General features: G+C 44.7%; 2 protein-coding genes across 2 annotated transcripts; both read right to left on the bottom strand.

The window, feature by feature from the left end:
- Positions 1–8,332: 8,332 nt before the first annotated feature.
- LOC124666167 lies at positions 8,333–10,874 on the bottom strand. Its single transcript, XM_047203515.1, has 2 exons — positions 10,254–10,874; positions 8,333–8,591 (listed from the first exon to the last, which is right to left on the bottom strand). The coding sequence occupies exon 1, from the start codon at positions 10,746–10,748 to the stop codon at positions 10,266–10,268; it is 483 nt and encodes a 160-aa protein (XP_047059471.1). The 5' UTR covers positions 10,749–10,874; the 3' UTR covers positions 8,333–8,591; positions 10,254–10,265.
- Positions 10,875–15,727: 4,853 nt separating this feature from the next.
- On the bottom strand, positions 15,728–20,915 carry LOC124660109 (protein FAR1-RELATED SEQUENCE 5-like). Its single transcript, XM_047197898.1, has 6 exons — positions 20,611–20,915; positions 20,271–20,534; positions 18,110–18,374; positions 17,299–17,993; positions 16,742–17,199; positions 15,728–16,017 (listed from the first exon to the last, which is right to left on the bottom strand). The coding sequence occupies exons 1-4, from the start codon at positions 20,655–20,657 to the stop codon at positions 17,499–17,501; spliced, it is 1,071 nt and encodes a 356-aa protein (XP_047053854.1). The 5' UTR covers positions 20,658–20,915; the 3' UTR covers positions 15,728–16,017; positions 16,742–17,199; positions 17,299–17,498.
- Between the last annotated feature and the right edge of the window lie 145 nt (positions 20,916–21,060).

Here is a 21,060-nt window from a genome sequence, read left to right on the forward strand (position 1 = left end):
CCAATTGCATAGATCTGATGATATTTTGGATTTTGAACTTTGTCGGATTTGGTGACACCATCATAGAGATTGGTGAAGACCTCTCCAACAATAGTAGATTTGTCGATGAAGTTGAAGCTCTCGATGTTGCTTGAGTCATCGCTTATATCGGAGTCCGCAGATGACTCGAAAGACATGTCGCTGAAGATCTTGGCGAGTTTTTCACTTGCCATGGTGCTGATGAAGCGTGGCGACGAAGTTTCCTCGTCGTCTGACTCGATTGATGATGCTGAACTCGAAAAATTGGGATCGACCGCTGGTAATCCCGACGAGATCGGAATTTTGAGACGATACGCTCCTTCTTTCTCGACGCGGAAGTGGAACTTCCCGAACATCATCTCCATGGGCTCCTCCAGATACGCATATGCATCCAAACGGGAGGGCGGGTGAGGAACAAAATCAACTAGACCAGTTTCGATATGTTTACCTTTGTCCATCACGTTGCTTGCAGTTGACGAAGTCGACGATTTTGAACGTGCCATCGAGATCAGATCCTTGACACCTCTAATCCCCACGGACGGCGCCAATTGACAAGGGATTAACTTATCAATGCCTACAGATTGTAGACTAGGGTTTTAGTCGGAAGTAGAGGGCAAGTAGATCTCAAAGGTTTCAGCCGAAAAGTACTCGACGATGTAAAAACTAGGGTTGCGTGGAACAATGAGTCGATCCTCTCTTTGTCCCTCGACTCCCCCTTATATAGGAGGCGGAGCCGAGGGATTCGTAATACACAGGTTACAGAGTCCGGGAGGGTTTCCAACCCGTCCCGCAAGATTACAAGTAGTATTTCCTAATACAACTCTAGCTTTCCTTAATAATAACTTGGGCTTCCAAATCTTCTTATTCTTCGAGTCATGGGCCTTCAGTAAACCCCGGGTACCATCTTCGGCAGGCCCATTGGGGATGCCTATGTCAGCAGCGTTCGCAGTTCCAAATCCCGGAACAGGGAGTGAGAGGTCACGATTCATTACACTCTGCAGAGGTGTGTTGCTTTACCCATAAGAGATCTTAACCTTGGTGCCAACCGGGCAGCTTTCCCGTCCACACTTCCTTTGGTGCGAGGCCCGGTATAAGGTCTTAGCCAAACATATTCCTCCGCTACCTCGTACACCCACCCTTTGTTGCAAACTCCGACCCTGGGTCCTCGCCGGTGTTCTTATACCAATTAAGGATGTCCCCTGACCACGACAACAGTTCTGGGATCGAACCAAAACTCCTTCGCCGGGAGATGCAACCCATCATAGACCGCAGTACCGTGGGGACTTAGGGCTCCCCAACCACTCCGCTTGCTCCTCGGGATACAAGTGACTACGGACATTGCCGTGGGGACTTAGGGCTCCCCAACCACTCCGCTTGCCCCTTGGAATACAAGTGACTACGGTAAAGCGCATCCGTTGATGTACAAGAGGTGGAAATACGATTGACTACTCCGTCCCACTCCAGATCTTATGGTTAACACGAGTTTTACGGCACAAGAATCACTGGATGATATTTGTTGTTTAATCCTAGATGGATATAAACCCATTGCAATGGAACCTCCACCATGTCAACACGTTCCATGGTTCCATTGCCAACCACATAGTCATATTCATAGTTATGAAAGTAATACTTTTGCTTTTCATGCAAGAGTGATAAGTATAGTACTTTGCAAGTAATTTGGTAAAAATACTCAAATGACATGAGCAAGCGATGAACTTGCTCGAAGACGCAAAGTGTTGCAGTTCGAAGGTGTGGACTGACCCTTGTCCTCTGTTGCTGAAAAATAGCATCATTGTCCGATAAGGGCAATGGTTAAAGAAGCAATTATGCATGATTCAGCTTTTAGGGTTTGTTTCCCCCCTTTCCGATGTCTTATCATTTCATGTAAGAGGTAATTACTAAGAATGATTTAGAGATACTCTGTTTAGAGTAAAATACTACCTTGAAATGTTGTCAAGGTGTTTTTAAAGTCCAAAAGAATTTATGGACTTATTTTATCATTAAAAATAGGGTGGGTTATTTTTAATGAATAAAATATTCATCAAATTATGACTTAATCTCTTTTGTCTCCAAAAATTCCCTTTCATATTTTATTATGATAGAGAATTTTGTACTGAGTGGTTTTCATTTTTTTAGAGCTTTATTCAATTTATAAAAAATCTGGAAAGTTTCAATTTAATGGGCAATTTTTGAAAAGACATAAATGCCCCTGGGCCCACCTGTCAGTGGAGCCCAGTGGGTTGGGTTAGACCCGCACGGTCCAACCGACCGGCGCGGTCGCTCCCCACTCCTCTCCCTCTGCGCCGCTTCGACGAACCCTAACTTCCCCCGTGCTCTGGCGACTCGCATCGCCGTCGCCGAATTTCTCCGGCCGCCTCCGACCATCTATGCCGGTGAGATCAAGTGCGCCCGCTTCGCCTTTCGACGGCGCACCAGATCCTCCGCGTCGATCTGGCCCTCGTCGCCTACTCTGCTCGGCCCCAACTTGCCTTCACACATGGCCGCACGGATCCGCGGCGATTCGCCGTGCGCCGGCGATCCAAACGCGGTGACGCGGCCGTGTGCCTCGCCGTGGTGGTGCTGGAGCACTTGAGGTTGGCGACGCCATGCTTGGCCACGGCTTGGCGCTGCCATGGTTGGGCTGTGCCGCCGTGCCGCCATGGGCACGCCGTGGTGCTCCTGCTCCAGGTATGTTCGCCTCCCTTTCTCTCTTACCTGGTCTACCTCTTCTTCTTCCTCTGGATGCTTTGGCATCCATCTCCTTGGCGTGCTGGCCTTGCCAGTACACCAGCACTTGCTCCTCCGTTGCTGTGCTGTGTTCACGGCCAGCCTATGCTCTTGCTATGGTTGTTGCTGGTGTGTGGTTAGCCCTGCCTTGCTACTGCCATGGTTGCTGCTACTGTGTCGTCATGCTCATTTTTGCTATGTTGTTCTACTGCTGCTGCTATATCTATGCTCATATATGTGTTCCTACTGCTGCGGTGGTGCTCCTGGTTCTGCCATGCTACACCATGCATTGCTACTGCTGCTAGACTCTCCTGTGTATTCATACTTTCTGTCTCTGGCTTGATTACTGTAGTTAATCCTTGCTTTATGCAAGGACCAGTACCTCTGGTGTGTTGCTCAATGATTTAAAATTCATGGTAGTGCTCCATTGAGCTTGGTTGTAGGCTAGATAACTTCATCTTTTGATGATGTGCTTCTGGATACAATTATAAATTTGTTTGTATGATTATCTGTGATACAATTGTTGCTTAACTGTGGCTATTTCATTTATATGATCCATGGATTGGTGCTAGGCTTGGTTCTAGCATGTTCTGGCATGCTCTGGCATGCTCTGTCAAGTCCTGATGATCATATGATCATCAGTAGTTGGTGGTTTCCTGCTGACCTATGGTTTGGTGCTTTAATTGTGCTTCTCCTGGTGTCTGTGTGGCACCAAAGGTTGTGCTGATGCATGCTCTTACTTGTTCCAGCACCTGCTTATGCTTGCAGTGATCCATTGGATCATATGCAAGTTCCTGATGCATGCTTTATTTGTCTGTCTCATTTATCTGCACAGTCATGATTTATTAAATGGATAAATGAGGTGAACTGCTTGGCAGTGATGATCATATAGATTGATTTACTTGAGCTAGAGGGATGCCAACAATTGTTGGGGACCCTAGCTCACTCTGAACCCATCTGGGTAATGATGTAGTGGTTTTCTTATCTGTTTTAGGGTTTGAGGTGACCCTGACAACACTTAGTTGTTGTCAGAGGTGGCTCCCCTCTCTGTGGCTTGATGAATGCTTACTGGTTGATCCTCTTCTGGATTTCTAGTAGCTTTTGGTGTTGAAAGAATTAAATAGACATAATCTGTATATATGTCTGATGGTTTAGTGAACCTCTAGCTGCTAGGTGAGTTGGCTAGACTGGTAGTGCATCAAATCCTTGCTGGATCATTTGGTTGACTGTAGTGGTGATACACTTGGTTTGAATCATTGTTTGCCAGTAGCTAGTGGCTCATCACCAGATGAGGATACACATAGGGTATTCCTACCCTTTGGCTTGTGTGTGATGCATATGATTAATTATGGGCAAAACAGTTGCTTGCTCATGGATTTATACCTCACTCCAGCTCCTAGAAACATTGTTGGTGTAGAGGTTTTTCTTCTGAATTCTGGGTTGTGCTTGCCCTGCTCCTCCTGGTGGCTTGTGATGATCTACTTAATCTTGTGCTTGCTCAACAGTCAACAGTTCTTGGTGAAACTGTTTCTGGATGATTTCTGGTGGTGTGCTGTTCTTCCTGTTCTAGTGTTCTTACCCTTTTGAGCTGCTGCCGATGAGCTGCTAGGGTTTGGGCTTGGAAAAGTTTATGTATGGTCCTCTCCTTGCTCTCCTGGTCGACAGCAATGCCTGGCACCATTTTGGTGACTCTCCCCTGCCCTGTGTGCTGTTGAGCATGCATGTATCCTTGTGAGCTGCTTGTGTGTTCCATGGTTGGAACTTGGGCTGCTGATGGATCAGCTCGGCTGAGCCTTGGTATTATCCACCAATTTCTGTTTCTTTTTCTAATCTGCCAAGTGGCTGCCACTTGGCATAATGCATTGTTTGTTATTGTGTGTGCAGGGATCAATGGATGATCAAGAGAAGCTCAAGATCATGTTGAACAAGAAGTTCTTGAAGATTAACTTGTGTAGTTTAGAATATTTCAATTCCTTGTAATTTTCCTTTTTCTTATTTCATTTATTCAATTTCTGAAATGTGTTGTAAGATGTATAAATCATATGAATATTGTAATTGACAATGTATTAGTTGTGTGAAATTAATAATGCTCAAGTTTCTCTAATGAGCTTTGATTATATGTGATAATGTTTTATCTATTTGCTTAACTAGTTGTTTTAATGAATTTGAATTATGATATATTCAATTGATGTTTGAATTTTGAAATTCAAACTTAACTTATTTGAATTCAATCATGCAACTTAAATTAAGATGCAATATTCCCCTCTCTTCTCGAAAACCCTAGTTTAGTTCATTGAGGTCCAAGTCTATCGCACTCTCGAAACCCCAACCCTGTAAGGTGTCGAGAGAGACACTTGTTCCCCCTTCGATGTAGTTTCCTTATAAAAGCGCGAAATTTTCCCAGATTTTACGATGCAATGCACATCCCTTTCTAAATTCTACCCCTCGATCGTCGCTAAACCTGGGACATTACAGTTTCCCCCGGAGGAGCCCAGACGAATGTAGCTGCAGGAACAATGCCTTCAACAAGGATACGACGAACAGGCGCCGCCATCGTCCGCCATGACTGCAGTCAAGACCGGTTTTCGTCGGCAGCCACGCCGCCGTCTGGGATTAACGCAGCTGCAGGAACAATGCCTTCAACAAGGATGCGACGAACAGGCGCCGCCATCGTCCGCCATGATTGCAGTCAAGGCCGGTTTTCACCGGCAGCCACGTCTCGCCGTTGGGGACTAGATGACGGATCGCGAGACCCGCCAAAATAGCCACAAAACTGGCCGATCCCCTCCGACAAAAGAGGAGACCGCCACCGCCCAAGCTTCCTCATGCTGCAGATTAGACACAGGAGCACCGCCGACAACCAACAGGGACGCCAGAGATGCAGGTATACGCAGCCCGACCAAGCCCAGTCCAAATATCACATGAGATGGACATAATAGGAGACACCAAGGGTTTCCATCTAGTGTTGTTTGTGTGGATTACCGACTCCCACCAATCCTTAACCGAGTCATAGTTTGCCCACACATAGCCGTGTCCACCGAAGAAAGCCCAAGCCAAGAGGTGCTATTCCATATCAGGATCAAGTAGCGGCATTTGAAAAGGAGGTGGACCTCGGTTTCATTCTCACGGTTGCAAAACTTACAACGCCCGCAATTAGGCCATCCGCGCCTTTGAAGATTGTTGGTCGTCCAAACTCGGTCTTGAAAGACGAGCCATGTAAAAAATTTGCATTTTGGGGGTGCTCAATTTTTTCAAACCGCCTCCATCATGTAGGAGCACATCGTACCCTCAAATTGTGCCTTATATACTGATGCCGCCAAGTACTCCCCGATGCGGTGAACTTCCAATGATGTTGTCCATGGTTCCTTTAACAAGGTTAACCCCACTAATCTGCATCCAAAGGTCGGCAAACTGGGAAATGTGGTGCAGGGACATCCCATTACATGTGTTTATTTTGGCAATCCAATATCGTTGGTGAGCCCATTATTGACCGTGAAGTTTTTCCAGGTGAAGATGGCGAAGATTACAGTGCACTGCCTGGTAACTGTATTAGTTTTTCACAAAGAAAATGGTAACCGTATTAGTCTTTTCACTCGTATAGGCTGCAGCTGGGTTTCGTTCACCTCATTCTTAGCTAACAACTGGACATGGTACATGTCAAAAAGAAAAACAACTGGACATGGGACAAACGCCTTGCACATCCGTAATTAGTTCTCCCCTCCCAGTAAAAAATACACCTTTTACAGTTAGTATAATGAAACTTTTTTTTTTACAGCCAGTGCATCTAACCTTCGTCTGACACCGGTGGCTTTTCAAAACACTCATGATTCGTTTTTTCTGCATCTGTCGATAAAACATTTGGTACGTTAAGAATTATCGTCCTGCCCACCAAACTCCGCTTGTCAAAGACCTGAGCTAGCCTTTCCGGCATCGAATGGTGGTCATCTGCCATCCACCAAGAAACGTTCGTAAGCACTATGGCATTGTAAACCTCCCGTTCTAAAACAGAGGGTCAAACATACCAGACAAGGGCATAATCCCATTATTGTTAAGTGGAACGCAGCAAGTCCTAATTGGAAAATTCAAACTCGTAGAGGTTCTATTCTGCTAACAAAAGTAAGCCAGTTAATAGATCCAAATGGTCAGTGGGACGAGGAGCTCATCCGATCTCTGTTTACCTCCTTAGACGCTAATCGAATTCTGCAGATACCTTTGAACACACAGGGCTTTTCTGATTTCATTGCTTGGGGTTTAACCAAACATGGGTTCTATTCAGTACGTTCAGCTTACCATATGCAATGGCGTCACAGGTTTGGTCCGCACTCTGGACAATTAGCTATTCCAGGAAGTTCAATTACAAATCCTGTTTGGAAAATCCTATGGAAACTACTAATCCCAGGGAAGGTGAAGATTTTTATGTGGAGAGCTCTTCATGGAATCCTTCCTCTAAAGAGTATCTTAATTAACAGACATATTGGCACGTCTGGAGAGTGTCCGATCTGCCATCAGGGGCCAGAGGACATTATGCATCTTCTTTTCAAATGTCATACGGCCAAAGAATTGTGGCAAAGTCTCGGTTTGGAGAACATCATTAATGAAGCAACTTCCATGGACAGAGCGGGATCAGCGGTGCTGGAGTACTTACTTCGACAGAATGGTAACACTCTCCCTGGGTTCGAATTTGTTAAACTAAAAGAAACTATCTGTGTATCAGCCTGGTATCTTTGGTGGATTCGACGCCGTCGAACGCACAATGAGGAAGTTCCACCATTACTCAAGTGCAAAATGTCCATTCTGGCGATAACTGCAAACGCGATGAAGGCTGAAAAGAAAGCCCCTGCAGGGACGGACAAGTGGATCAGACCTCCACCCCGTACAGTGAAACTTAACGTCGATGCATCGTTTGTTATGGAGGAGAAATTAGGGGCAACGGGAGCTGTCCTTCGTGATTTCATGGGAACCTTTGTGCATGCAAAATGTGAGCTATTACCGCATGTCCAGACTGCGGCGATGGCTGAAGCAATGGCGCTCCGTGAAGGACTGAAAATGGTTGAAGAGATGGGCTGTCATCACATCATGGTTGAATCTGACTCGGCTGAAACAATCCAAGCGCTTACAGGTGAAAATAGATGGTGGAATGAATCATCTGCTATCTTTGCTGACTGCATCGATATAGCATCCAATATTGGGGAGGTTCAATTCATATTTTGTCCTAGGGATGCAAATCAAGTAGCACATGAAATAGCCAAGTATAGCTTTCAGCATAAAATTGCTTGTAACTGGGACGATGAGCCCCCTAGTTTCCTATTAGACAAGCTCCTAAACGATGTAACTATGATTTGATCTGTGAGCAGCAAGTTTTTTACGCACTCTTTTCCTTACCAGGGTACCGAAAGGGACTGGAAGGTTTTTAATGAGGCGGCTTGCTTGCTAATATATTTATAGTTTCAAAAAAAAAAAGTGGAACGCAGCAAGCCCCTGTAGTAATTTATAGGATGTTGAAACTTATGAATATGGAGACTACCAGTACAGTGATATGGTGGCAAGCATGCCCACAAACAGAAGGGAACAATTAATCCTAGAGAAGTATGCACCAGTAGTCATATATATTACGAACTGAAACAATAACCGTTACCAGTTCCCAGGACTATGACTGACGAATAATCCGGTGAAAAAACCGGTTACATTATTGCGCTTTCTTGGTGTGGAGAGTGGAGTGGTAGTCTTAGCGATCCAGACTTATACAGAAGTAATTTTACACATACCACGAAGAGATTGAAAACTATAATGGTGCCTGATGTCGAGGCAGCTTGATCATGCCAATATCATGAGACATGCAAGGGTGCCTGCAGTCAACAGGCAATACTTCAGCGTTTGACAAAGCAAATTTGGATGATACAAAAAACAAGCAGTCATCGTCTCTCTTGTAATAGCCGGCTAGCTCCCTAAAGTATTAGTGAATAGTGATCAGCAATACACCACCAGCAAACAAGTTCTCAGTTTACAATCAAGAGAAACACTACTATCAACACCTAACCTACAATATGAGTAGTGACCTGGTACATTAGTCCACAAACTTCACACCTAAAGTTAATGCAAATTTACCGATCATGTGTTAGTTTAAGTCATCTTTACGACATGCTCCAAAAACGTAATCCCTGGGGATGTTTTCTTGCTCTATGAATAAGCAGTTAATTTATTTCCTTGGATGCCCAGTTGCGCACGTATATGTTAGGCACTTGTCTCCTAATCCCTCAACCCAGATTAAATGTTAAATGATTAACTAGTTAAAGCTTTAAATGATTGGATGCAAGAAAGAAAGCATTAATTTGCTGGATACACACTATAATGAGTGAATCTACACACTAAAAGTAGACCAGCTACATACAAAAATAGATGAATCTACAAAAAGCTAAAACATCTTATATTAGTAAACGGAGGGAGTAGTTTGTTGATGAAAAAAATATTCGAGCTAGACAAATTTCAGCCTTTCAAAGGAAGACAAATAGGAAAGAGATCAGCAAGTCTAACTCTAACACAACCATGACGTAAAAGCTGACAATTCATGCAACGTAATAGGCATGCCCATGCTCAGCTCACTGCAAATCAAACCTGATTGCATCCAGCCCCAAGCCAAGAAAGGTTATATATGCAGATAATAGCTTGAAGTTGTAACATGTTCTCTTTCAGCAAAATCCATAGAAGTGATATAAGGAGGTAGTAGTAGAGGAAGGATGGGGAGTGGAACTAGTGGAGAAGCTTGATGCCAATCGAGCAGCAACCAAACTTGTTTACTAGCAAGCAAATCTCATGAAGAAAAACACTACTACTATGTGTTTATTTATGACATGATGACTCTCCATGGTACTTCGCGTCGAGGCATTGTTATACAATTCTGCTGCTCAGTCGTGTCATCAGAAACTATTCCATGCCTCCATGGTACTTCAATTCATATATGTGCCAGAAAACAACAAATGGCAACCTTCATCAAACAAGAAACCATCTTGAATACTAGACACCAAACAAAGCAGATATATTATAATAGAAAAACAAGAATAACAAAATGGTGAATTAGACCGAAACAAGCAAGTAAGAGAGAAAGGGTCAACTGCAATCATAAGAAAGTAAACAAGCAATTTAGTTGAATTCCACTATGCAATTACTGAAACTAATCCGAAGCCGAAACAGTTGGCACTACAACAATCGGAACTAGCATCAACAACATGCAGCCTTGATATGGCCATATCTCATGAAGCTGAAAGTTCAAAGGGATGCAGTTTGTTCATCACACTTGCAGAAACATTAAGCAACAGCTTTCCAAACAATAAACAATGAAATAATTCCAGCCTATTAATGGTACTACTGTACAATGAATTGAAATTGTGAAATTATAATCCACAGATGTATACGTAGAGGGGCTGTGTTCCTAAAATCCATGGTATAACAAGCAAGAAACGGGTACTGCCAGAAGAAAATTGAGGTAGTATAGTACATCGGTAAAGCAGTACCTTGTTGCAGTACTAAGAGTCGGCCTTGGCGGGGCATTCGAGGCTGGCGTTGAAGTGGCGAGCGGGGAATTTGGCGGAGACGGAGCCCACCTCGAAGACGAGCTCGTCCCCATCGGCGCGGATCCCGGTGATTGACCACCAGCGGAAGAAGGCCTTGACGCTGATGCCGCTGAGCCCGGAGATGCGACCGTCGTCGAGGTGGCCGGTGAGGCGGTCGTTGAAGTTGGCGAGGTAGCTCCCCGCGGGCAGCACGATGCGGCAGCTGGAGACGAGGTCTACGGCGAAGTCCCCCGAGCCGGCGTCGAGCGTGTAGCCGCGGACGTTGGCCGGGAGCAGGCCCCGCGGGAAGCCGCGGAGGCGGAGCTCGTCGTACGCGGTGGTAGGGGTGGATCCGGCGTCGGCGTCGGAGCGGGCGAGCGGGAGGAGGAGGGCCGCCGCGAGGAGGGCCGCGACTGGGAGGAGGAGGGCGACGCGGGGTTGAGAAGGGTTCGCCATTTTCGTGAGTCCAAGGGGAGGGAGACGTGGAACGGTTGAAGAGTCTGGAGTCGAGGGGGAAGGAGCTAGGTGCTGCTGCCTATTTTCGGAAGAAGTGGCTGACTTTTAACCAACTTGCGGGTTTCTTGATTTTTCGACAAATCCTGTCATGTGCACAGTGCGGTGTTTAGAGATGCAACTGCATTATTAGTACCCTCTAGTACATCATTGGCCATACTTATCCAAGCATTTTAGTCAACTCTCGTTCGATTACACTACATCATTCTAAAATAAATGTTTCAATTTTTTATATAAAGGCATATCTATAAATAAAATGTGTCTAGGCATATTCGTATCTAAATAAAACTACTATAAAACACTTATAGTAGTATTTTCAGAGCTAGTTATGTCCAACGCGGCACGCCAAATGGACTTGGGGACCGTAGCGTGGATTAATGTGAGAAATGAATAGCGACATCTATCTTTTTTGCAAATAACTTCTAAACTATCTAGTGGGTTCACGCATCACAGAAATTTACACACTACATCTTCAACCTCCAACCCACATGTCTAGGGGTGAGCTCAGTTGCGTCGCTCAAACAACGAACGCGGATTCCTACGGGACCTTATGGCGCCAGGACCCAATCAGCCGCCGTCAAATATCGCTGGAGATGCTCACATTCGTTGACCGCTGTACGCTAGTGGCAGTGTATTTGTACCGGGTGATACTATCTTGTCAGGTATTCACACTATTTGGTGTACCTTTTGAGCCCCACAGTTTGTACAACAGCATGCAAAGATGGTACCGGGTGTACTTCAGTCCCTGGCAAAAGTACACAGCCCCTGTCATGTAGTACACAGTCGGACCTCGTCTGTACCTGGTTAATGCACTTTGGTTGGTAACTGGTTTTGAATTTTCAATTTGATGCATCTTGATTTCGAAAAAATTGTCTGAACGAAAAATGTTCGTCTCCTTTTTCTCAACGTAATGTGTATAAAAATCGCCGGCCACCTATAAAGTTCTTTGAAAACACATGAAGAGTATCCATTAGATAATTGCTAGAGTTCACTACACGTGTTAGAGCATCTTCAACAGGCGCGCTATATCAGGCGCTGTATATTTGGATTTACACCGCGCGCTATGCGGATCCAGCACACGGCGACAACTTTAGCAGATGTGCTAAACCGCCACGTCAAAATGCAGCGCTGGATTCGACTTTTTGCAGATGCGCTAAAATGCCGCGGCAAAAACAACATTTTCACACAATTGCATAGGTAAATAGATCAAACAAAATTTAAAAATAAACTGGAAATATAAATATATTACAAAGTTCAACCCATATTTTCTACAACCATATTTATTAAAAACTAGACTACACTACTTGGAATTCTCGTTAGGAACCAATCCCAGGAGTGGGTTTATTATTCAACCGACCCATGGATACATAGTTGATAAACAATCTCGGCCATCGTTATAGTAGATTTCATCCATAAGGTCCTCTAGAAGCCAACTAAAAGATCCGTGCGTTTTGGTGTGAGTATCCACCGCTGTCGTGTCCCGCATGGTGTGATCCGCAAGAGTGTGTATCCCACGTTTGACTAGTAAGGTTCTGTAGTCGCATGACAAGCTATCCGTACCCGTTCCCGTTAGGAACCAATCCTAGGAGTCGGTTTATTTTTGAACCAACCTTTGGATATATAGTTGATAAACAACCCCCGTCATAGTTATAGTAGATTTCATTCATAAGGTCCTCCATAAGCTACCTAAAAGATCTGTGCGCTTTGGTGTGAGTATCCACCGTTTCTCGTGTCCCGCATGGTGTGATCCGCAAGGGTGTGTACACCACATTTGACTAGTAAAGTTCTGCAGTCGCAGGACAAGCTATCCATACACATTCTCGTTAGGAACCTATCCCAGGAGTGGGTTTAGTATTGAACCGACCCTTGGATACATAGTTGATAAACAATCCCGGTCATAGTTATAGTAGATTTCATCCATAAGGTACTCTAGAAGACAACTAAAGGATCCGTGCACTTTGGTGTGAGTATCCACCGTTGTCGTGTACCGCGTGATGTGACCGCAAGACTGTATCCCACATTTGACTAGTAAAGTTCTATAGTCGCATGACAAGCTATCCATACCCGTTCTTGTTAGGAATCAATTCTAGGAGTGTGTGCATCGACTCATAACTAACCACGTGATAGACGAACCTAATGCATTGATATCGAGCTAATATCTTAGTCAAATTTATCCTAAATTTGTAATATAGGTATCCACCTCGACGTGGAACACATTGGTATCCTAATCTTGGGTCCGAGAAGTTCCTTTTCAAGTTAATAACATATCCATGCATGCATCTCATAGGATCCATGTGCTTTGCTGTGAGTATCCACAGTTGTCGTGTCCCGCATGATGTGACCCACAAGAGTGTATATCCCACATTTTACTAGTATAGTTGTGTAGTCGCATTACAAGGTATTCGTACCCGTCATCATTGGGAACCAATCCAATGCATAGTTTTTTTTAACCGACCCTTGGATACATAGTTGATAAACAATCTCGGTCGTAGTTATAGTAGATTGCCTCCATGAGGTCCTCTAGAAGCCAACTAAAGGTCCCATGCGCTTTGGTGTGAGTATCCACCGTTGACGTGTGATGTGATCCGCAAGAGTGTGTATCCACATTTGACCAATAAAGTTTTGTAGTCGCGGGACAAGGTATCCGTACACATTATCGTTAGGAACCTATCCCAGGAGTGGGTTTAGTATTGAACCGACCCTTGGATACATAGTTGATAAATAATCCCCGTCATAGTTATAGTAGATTTCATCCATAAGGTCCCCCAGAACACAACTAAAGGATTCGTGCGCTTTGGAGTGAGTATCCACCGTTGTCGTGTACCGCGTGATGTGATCCACAAGATTGTGTATCCCACATTTGACTAGTAAAGTTATGTAGTCGTAGGACAAGGTATCCGTACCCGTTATCATTGGGAAACAATCCCAGGCGTATATTTTTTGTTGAACTGACCCTTGAATACGTAGTGTATAAAAAATCCCAGTCATAGTTATAGTATATTTCCTCCATGAGGTCCTCTAGAATACAACTAAAGGATCTGTGCGCTTTGGTGTGAGTATCCACCGTTTGTTGTGTATCTCGTGATGTGATCCGCAAGAGTGCGTATCCCACTTTTGACTAGTAAACTTCTGTAGTCGCAGGACAAGCTATCAATACCCATTCTCGTTAGGAACCAATCCCAGGAGTGGGTTTATTATTGAACCGACCCATGAATACATAGTTGATAAACAATCTCGGTCATAGTTATAGTAGATTTCATCCATAATGTCCTCTAGAAGCCAACTAAAAGATCCGTGCGCTTTGGTGTGAGTATTCACCGTTGTCGTGTCATGCATGGTGTGCTCCGCAAGAGTGTGTATCCCATGTTATACTAGTAAGGTTTTGTAGTCGCATGACAAGCTATCCGTACCCGTTCTCGTTAGGAACCAATCCTAGGAGTCGGTTTATTTTTGAACCGACCCTTGGATACGTAGTTGATAAACAACCCCGGTCATAGTTATAGTAGATTTCATCCATAAGGTCCTCTAGAAGCTAACTAAAAGATATGTGCGCTTTGGTGTGAGTATCCATAGTTGTCGTGTCCCGCATGGTGTGATCCGCAAGGGTGTGTACCCCACATTTAAATAGTAAAGTTCTGTAGTCGCAGGACAAGCTATCCATACACATTCTCGTTGGGAACCTATCCCAGGAGTGGGTTTAGTATTGAACCGACCGTTGGATACATAGTTGATAAACAATCCCGGTCATAGTTATAGTAGATTTCATCCATAAGGTCCCCCATAAGACAACTAAAGGATCCGTGCGCTTTGGTGTGAGTATCCACCGTTGTCGTGTACCGCATGATGTGATCCGCAAGACTGTGTATCACACATTTGACAAGTAAAGTTCTGTAGTCGTATGACAAGCTATCCGTGCCCGTTCTCATTAGAAATCAATCCTAGGAGTGTGTGCATCGACTCATAACTAACCACGTGATAGACGAACCCAATGCATTGATATCGAGCTAATATCTTATTCAAAGTTATCCTAAATTTGTAATATAGGTATCCACCTCGACGTGGAACATATAGGTATCCTAATGTTGGGCCCGAGAAGTTCCTTTTCAAGCTAATAAGATATCCATGCATGCATCTCATAGGAACCATGCGCTTTGTTGTGAGTATCCACAGTTGTCGTGTCCCGCATGATGTGACCCACAAGAGTGTATATCCCACATTTTACTAGTATAGTTTTGTAGTCGTAGTACAAGGTATCCGTACCCGTTATCGTTGAGAACCAATCCCAGGTGTAGTTTTTTTTAATCAACCCTTGGATATATAGTTGATAAACAATCCCGGTCATAGTTATAGTAGATAATAATCCCGGTCATAGTTATAGTAGATTTCCTCCATGAGGTACTCTAGTATCCAACTAAATGGTCCATGCGATTTGGTGTGACCGTCCACCGTCTTCGTGTCCCGCGTGATGTGACCCGCAAGAGTGTGCATCCTATATTTAACTAGTAAAATTCTGCAGTCGCAGGGCAACCTATCCATACCCATTCTCGTTAGGAACCAATCCTAGGAGTGGGTTTATTTTTTCAACAGACCCTTGGGTACAAAGTTGATAAACAATCCGGGTCATAGTTATCGTAGAATTCATCCATAACGTCGTCTAGAAGCAAACTAAACGATCCGTGCGCTTTGTTGTGAGTATCCACGTTGTCGTGTCCCGCGTGACGTGATCCACAAGAGTGTGTATCCCACATTTTGGCTAGTACAGTTCTGTAGTCGCAGGACAAGCTAACCATACACATTCTCGTTATGAACCAATCCCAGGTGCCTTTGGTGTGAGTATCCACGTTGTCGTGTCCCGCGTGACATGATCCGCAAGAGTGTGTATCCCACATTTTGGCTAGTAAAGTTCTGTAGTCACAGGACAAGCTAACCATACACATTCTCGCAAGACTCGCATGTGCTCGTACATCCCGCATTCACATTTGAAATAACCTATCTCGGGGTCAGCGGTCACCTCGTACTCTGTCCGGGACCATTTCTGTCTCCTTTCGGAGAATACGTGTTTCACCATGAATTTGTGACCATCAATGACTTCTCGCACAATGTACGACGCAGATTGGAACAGATGAATTTGGAACAAGCCAAACACATTTGGCGTGTATATCTTGCTCGCGTGCACCTCAATGGGAAGTCCGGAATTGAGCACTGAGCCTCGCTGTTGTTTTTTGTACACAAACCAACAAAAAAGAAAGACATCGCAAGTCAGGACAACTCAGTGGATAGTTAGAACAGAATACCTCAGACGGTAGTCAGTTGTTTTCAGTAATGCAGTCAATGGATTATCAAATTCTTTTATCTGAACTAGGTGGCTGTATCCAGGAATATATAATAAGGGTCGGTTGATAGTAAATCACAAACAAGCGGGGATACTTGTTAGCAAGGGCCCTGATAGTACTTGTATTTGACCATAACAGGGGTAGACGGGATTATTAAAAAAGAGGGATTACAAAAGCTGATGGTGGCCAACAATACGACAATATCAGTATAATGCTTTTGTCAGTCTGGTTTCTAAATATGTTTTCGAAGCGGCAGGCTCCACCAGGGTTCAAATTTGGGGTGTTCAAATTACAGGGGACGAAAGATGTCGATAAAAAAGGACAAGCATATCTAATATTGAATAGAAAAAAGGATTTGTAAATGACTATGGTATTATTCGGTTTTGTTTCGTTAGTGCAGTCCATTGATTCTCTAGATCGGAGTTCTACATTAGGTTGTTGTATCAATGAAATCTATAATAAGCATCCCCTGAGATTAAATAACAAATGCACAGTGGACAACAGTCATTGAGAGCCCTACTCGATGCCATATTTAGAAAGTAGTTTAAATTGGAATAATCATTGCAGTTGTGGTATTATTTGGTTTGGCTCAGATGATCTTACCAGCCGGGACCTCATCTCCTGGTAGTTCTCCTCCTGATCCCTGTCAAATTGGAGCTTGCTGTAATGCCTTATGAACATATTAATTGAAGACCCCGGCGGGACGAACCCCTTTAGCATGTGGTTTGCGCTCTCGGATCGTTGGGTGCTTGTCATTCTAGCACAGAAAATTCCTGCAAAGTATGGCTTTGCCCACTTCTCTCTAACCTCATATATCTGAGTTATGAAAGGGTGATCCTCGAGACCATACTTCTCTACAAGTATGGACCATGCGTGCTCAAATTCTTCAACTGTTACCATGTACTCCAGGATCTTGTGGAACTCGTCCCGGAATCCTGCCGCTTTGGAGTAGAATGATCCCAGGTGTTCCTTCGCTTTGCGCAATACATGCCACTTGCACCATCGGTGTGTGGTGTCAGGGAGGACAGCAGAAATAGCAATCTCCATGGCACGACACTGATCTGTTATTCAGAGACAACAATACTTGGATTAGGTGTCCTGTTGTATATGGAATTACACAATCAAAGTACAAAAAAATGATATTCCAGGGACATCTGTACCTGTCAGTATGGTGACGGGTGGTTTCCCCCCCATAAGAGAGACGAATTCTTTGAATACCCACTCGAAAGTCTCCATATTCTCATTCATCAAGAGAACAGCGCCTAGGAGTATACTCTGAAAGTGGTTGTTGACGCCTACGAAAAGTCCGAATGGCATGTCATACTGGTTTGTGCGGTATGTTGTGTCGAATGTTATGGCATCACCAAATTGCTGGTACTGCATACGACTCTTCCCATTTGTCCACATGAGTGCTCTGATCCTCCCTCCCTTCATCGTCTACCAAGCAGCTGTCTCGGAAGTTGGGGTCTTTCATCTTCATTTCTGACATAACATCATATGTTTTCCTCATGTCATCGTCCGAATGGTCCCGGCTGATGCTCGCACAAAGCGTCCTCAGTGACCGCTTGTTGAAGGGGATGTTTTCCATTGATCCGAAGAAGCTACCGATTACACTGAAGGTCTTGGTCAGGCCAACGTTATTGTCCCTGAGGTTCCTAACAAGGTCCTTTGTGTGTGGGTCAATGTTCCTATGTGACCACCATTGCCTCTTTTCGCCGCTGTTCATTGCCAACCCATGATTATGGTCCCTTCGGAACTCATGAATGTACCATCCATGGTCATCTGTTCTGTGCAAACGAATCATGGCTTGGCAGCCGCAGCAAGCAGATCTTGTGTTCGGGCGCCTAGGTTTCCCCTGTTCATATGGTAGAGTTTATCATCATTAAAAAGGATGATCGTTGCGACAAAGATGCAGTTTACAAATAAAAATTGTAATAACTTGGGGGCATGACAATAGCTATTCGGACTTACCTCGCACCCACAGGTAATGTCCTGCCTGATTTTACTCTTTGCAGGGTTAATCCTCGACGACCCGTATCTTATTCCGAAACCAATCTCCCATGAGTAAATATTGTAAAAATCATATGCTTCAGGCAACGAATCAAACTCCATCCCTATCTCTGGTTCAACGACGGCGTCTGAGAACCTGTCCCTGCATCGCCTCATGGCATTCTCTAGTGCACTCTTCTTTCCTGTGCTTGCTTCCCTGGAATCGGGAATCTCTCCACGACGAAACCTGTACAATTGTTGGGAGAAGAATCAGGCCGAATCATAATTGAATATGCACTTCGCGAGGAAGGTAACTGCGTGTAACACTAACAGTTTTTTGGCTAACATGCGAAGTCAGGGACCTGGGGCCTGTGCTATGTCTACCAATCAGGAGGCTCAACGATGTAGATAATAATATTTACCCAAAACTTCGAAGGAAACAATATGCATGTTGGATATATGCAATATTAAGATAGTACAAGTACAACCGGGACCAATATTCTGCGGATTACAACTTGAGAGTCTCAGCATGTAACTAATGTCTGAGGTGTTTGGTTCTACAACGTTTGTAAGAAAGATTTCAGCTGTAGAAAACACAAAAAATGCCCACACCCAGGATTGTATAGATGGCACATTTCATCAGCTAGCTGGCGGAAAGGTTTGATCCTATTTTTTTCTTCTGTAAAATGTGCATTTCCTTCGCGTCATTTGATGCTGAACTCATCAGGATATGCATTACTTCTGCAGATGGATACAACTACAAAATCTCTAAGAAGTACTAATGTCAGGCTTACAGAATCTATAACCCAGGTGTCGTGTTACACCCTGTATTCCCCATGAAACCCTTAATTGTGGTTTTTGCTCACATACCCTATGTGTGGTGCAGTCTCGATCGACCTGGTAAATGAACTCCACAGTTGACAACATACTGATGTGTGTTATTCTTGGCATTGGTGCATATCTCTACAATTAAGGGTTCTCATGGGTCACTGATTATTACTGTGCCGATTTACTTACGAGCTTTCATCTCAAACAGTATGCTTTGTTTACAGCATGCAGTGTACTCTCCCAGTGAAACTGCCCCTGGAGCATATATCATACATAAAAAAAAGGTAAACATATTCGTAGTACATAACGCTAACAGCACTAGATTGGTATTTGGCCCATGAGAATGGTGCGGAGTGATACTCCAGTTTTCAATTTTGGATGCCAAAACTTATGTATGACAGCTCCAAAATCAGTTGGAAATCAGTCGACTGCCCTGTATGAATAGTTATGGGATGGATGCACCTATAAACTAACAATTTCCTGAGCTGCTCTGCTCTTTAACCTTTCTAATCTGAGTTCTAGATATCACATGGTTTGACTTTGCAAGATAAATGTTTTGCAGAGCTTCCATCATGGTTGTGCATATTGGAAATATGCCATATTCAGATAGTAGCAAGGCAGCCATGATTGTTCCATACCATTTGTAAAAAAAAGGCGTTATAGCCCTTAGCAGACACAGAAAAATTCCACAACCTGAAATTCAGCCAGATGACGCTGGGTCTGGACAACACTTTTAATCTTAATGAAGAAATAGTCAGATACACCGATGATTTTCTCGGCATCTGGTCTTATGATAGTCCATGCATCTAGAACATCTATCTTGCACAGGCAAGTAAACGTATTCATAGTACCTTATTCCCCAGAGTGATTGTTAGGAACATAAGCATGGTGCGAACAGCGGCGGAGCTTGGACACAGTTCATGGGCGGGCTAAACAACTATCATGAGCTGATATATCATCGAAAATGAGAAAATAGAGTGTACAAATTGGATATATTATGAGGCAAGGTGCAAGATCTGGGCGGGCCATGGCCTTGTTTTGTTTCAACTAAGCTCCGCCACCGGGTGCGAATCGATACTTCAGATTACATTTCTGTATGCCACATCTTACTATTGCCCCAGACATCCCAGACTAATTCAACCTAAACTACTATGAATATGGGCATTGTTCTCTCACCATCTGTGCCACTAACCATTTCTGAAATATTGGTCTATCCCACGGCTAGTGTACATCCCCTTCTAATGTCATTTACAACTACCAGAGAATAAACATGAGTGCTCAAAAAGGGTCTGCAGCAAACTTCCGGGCGACTAACCTCTTTTTCCAGGAGCGTTCCGATGGAGGGGACTCGCTTGATGTCGGCGTATGCGAATCAGCCGCCAATGGTGCATCATTCAGTGTGTCTGCTAAGGGCTCGTTGCTGCAGTCTCCGTCCTCCACAAAATCGGCTTGCCGTGTATCTGGCATGCTGGAATCAGAACTCAAGTTGGACGGAGAAGTGCGGGCGCTTGTCTCCGAACCCTGAATCGGAATGCTTGGTTCCCTGTCAGGCGCAAGTTCGTGGATTGGCCTTGACAATCTGGGACCAATTTGAATCAAATCAGCAGGAGGGGATGGACAGAAGGATGCAGGGTGGCTGTACAGCGAGGGCTTACCTGATGAGAAGCTCGGTGAATCCCTCAGAGACTCCGCCCATCATCATCTAGGCGAGACCTGCCGCTCGAATCCTCTCTTCCAGGCGCGGCGAGCTGCTGATTTGGAGTTCTTGGGTGAGACCTCGTTCGGAGGCTGGAGGAAGGAGGAAGGGGAAAGGTAGCTGGAGATTCAAATTTGAACCGGGAGTGTGGGGGCAGCGGATGGGGGGCCGGGGCAGCGCCATGGCCTCGCCGTACTTGCGCCGCAACCACCAAGGACGGCGGGTACGCCATGTATCCGCCGACTCCCCGTCCTCTCTCCCCGAGCGTATCGCTAGAATCGCTAGGCGTATCCGCTGGATGTAGGGGTCAACCGCCCGCGTGTGTGGGCCCAAATGCGCGCATCTCCAGCGGCTCGGTCGGTGTGGATAGGGTCACGGCGCCGTAACGTCCGCTCGATTGAAATATCGT

The sequence above is a fragment of the Lolium rigidum genome, chromosome 6, assembly GCF_022539505.1.
Source record: "Lolium rigidum isolate FL_2022 chromosome 6, APGP_CSIRO_Lrig_0.1, whole genome shotgun sequence".
NCBI classification, from domain to species: domain Eukaryota; kingdom Viridiplantae; phylum Streptophyta; class Magnoliopsida; order Poales; family Poaceae; genus Lolium; species Lolium rigidum.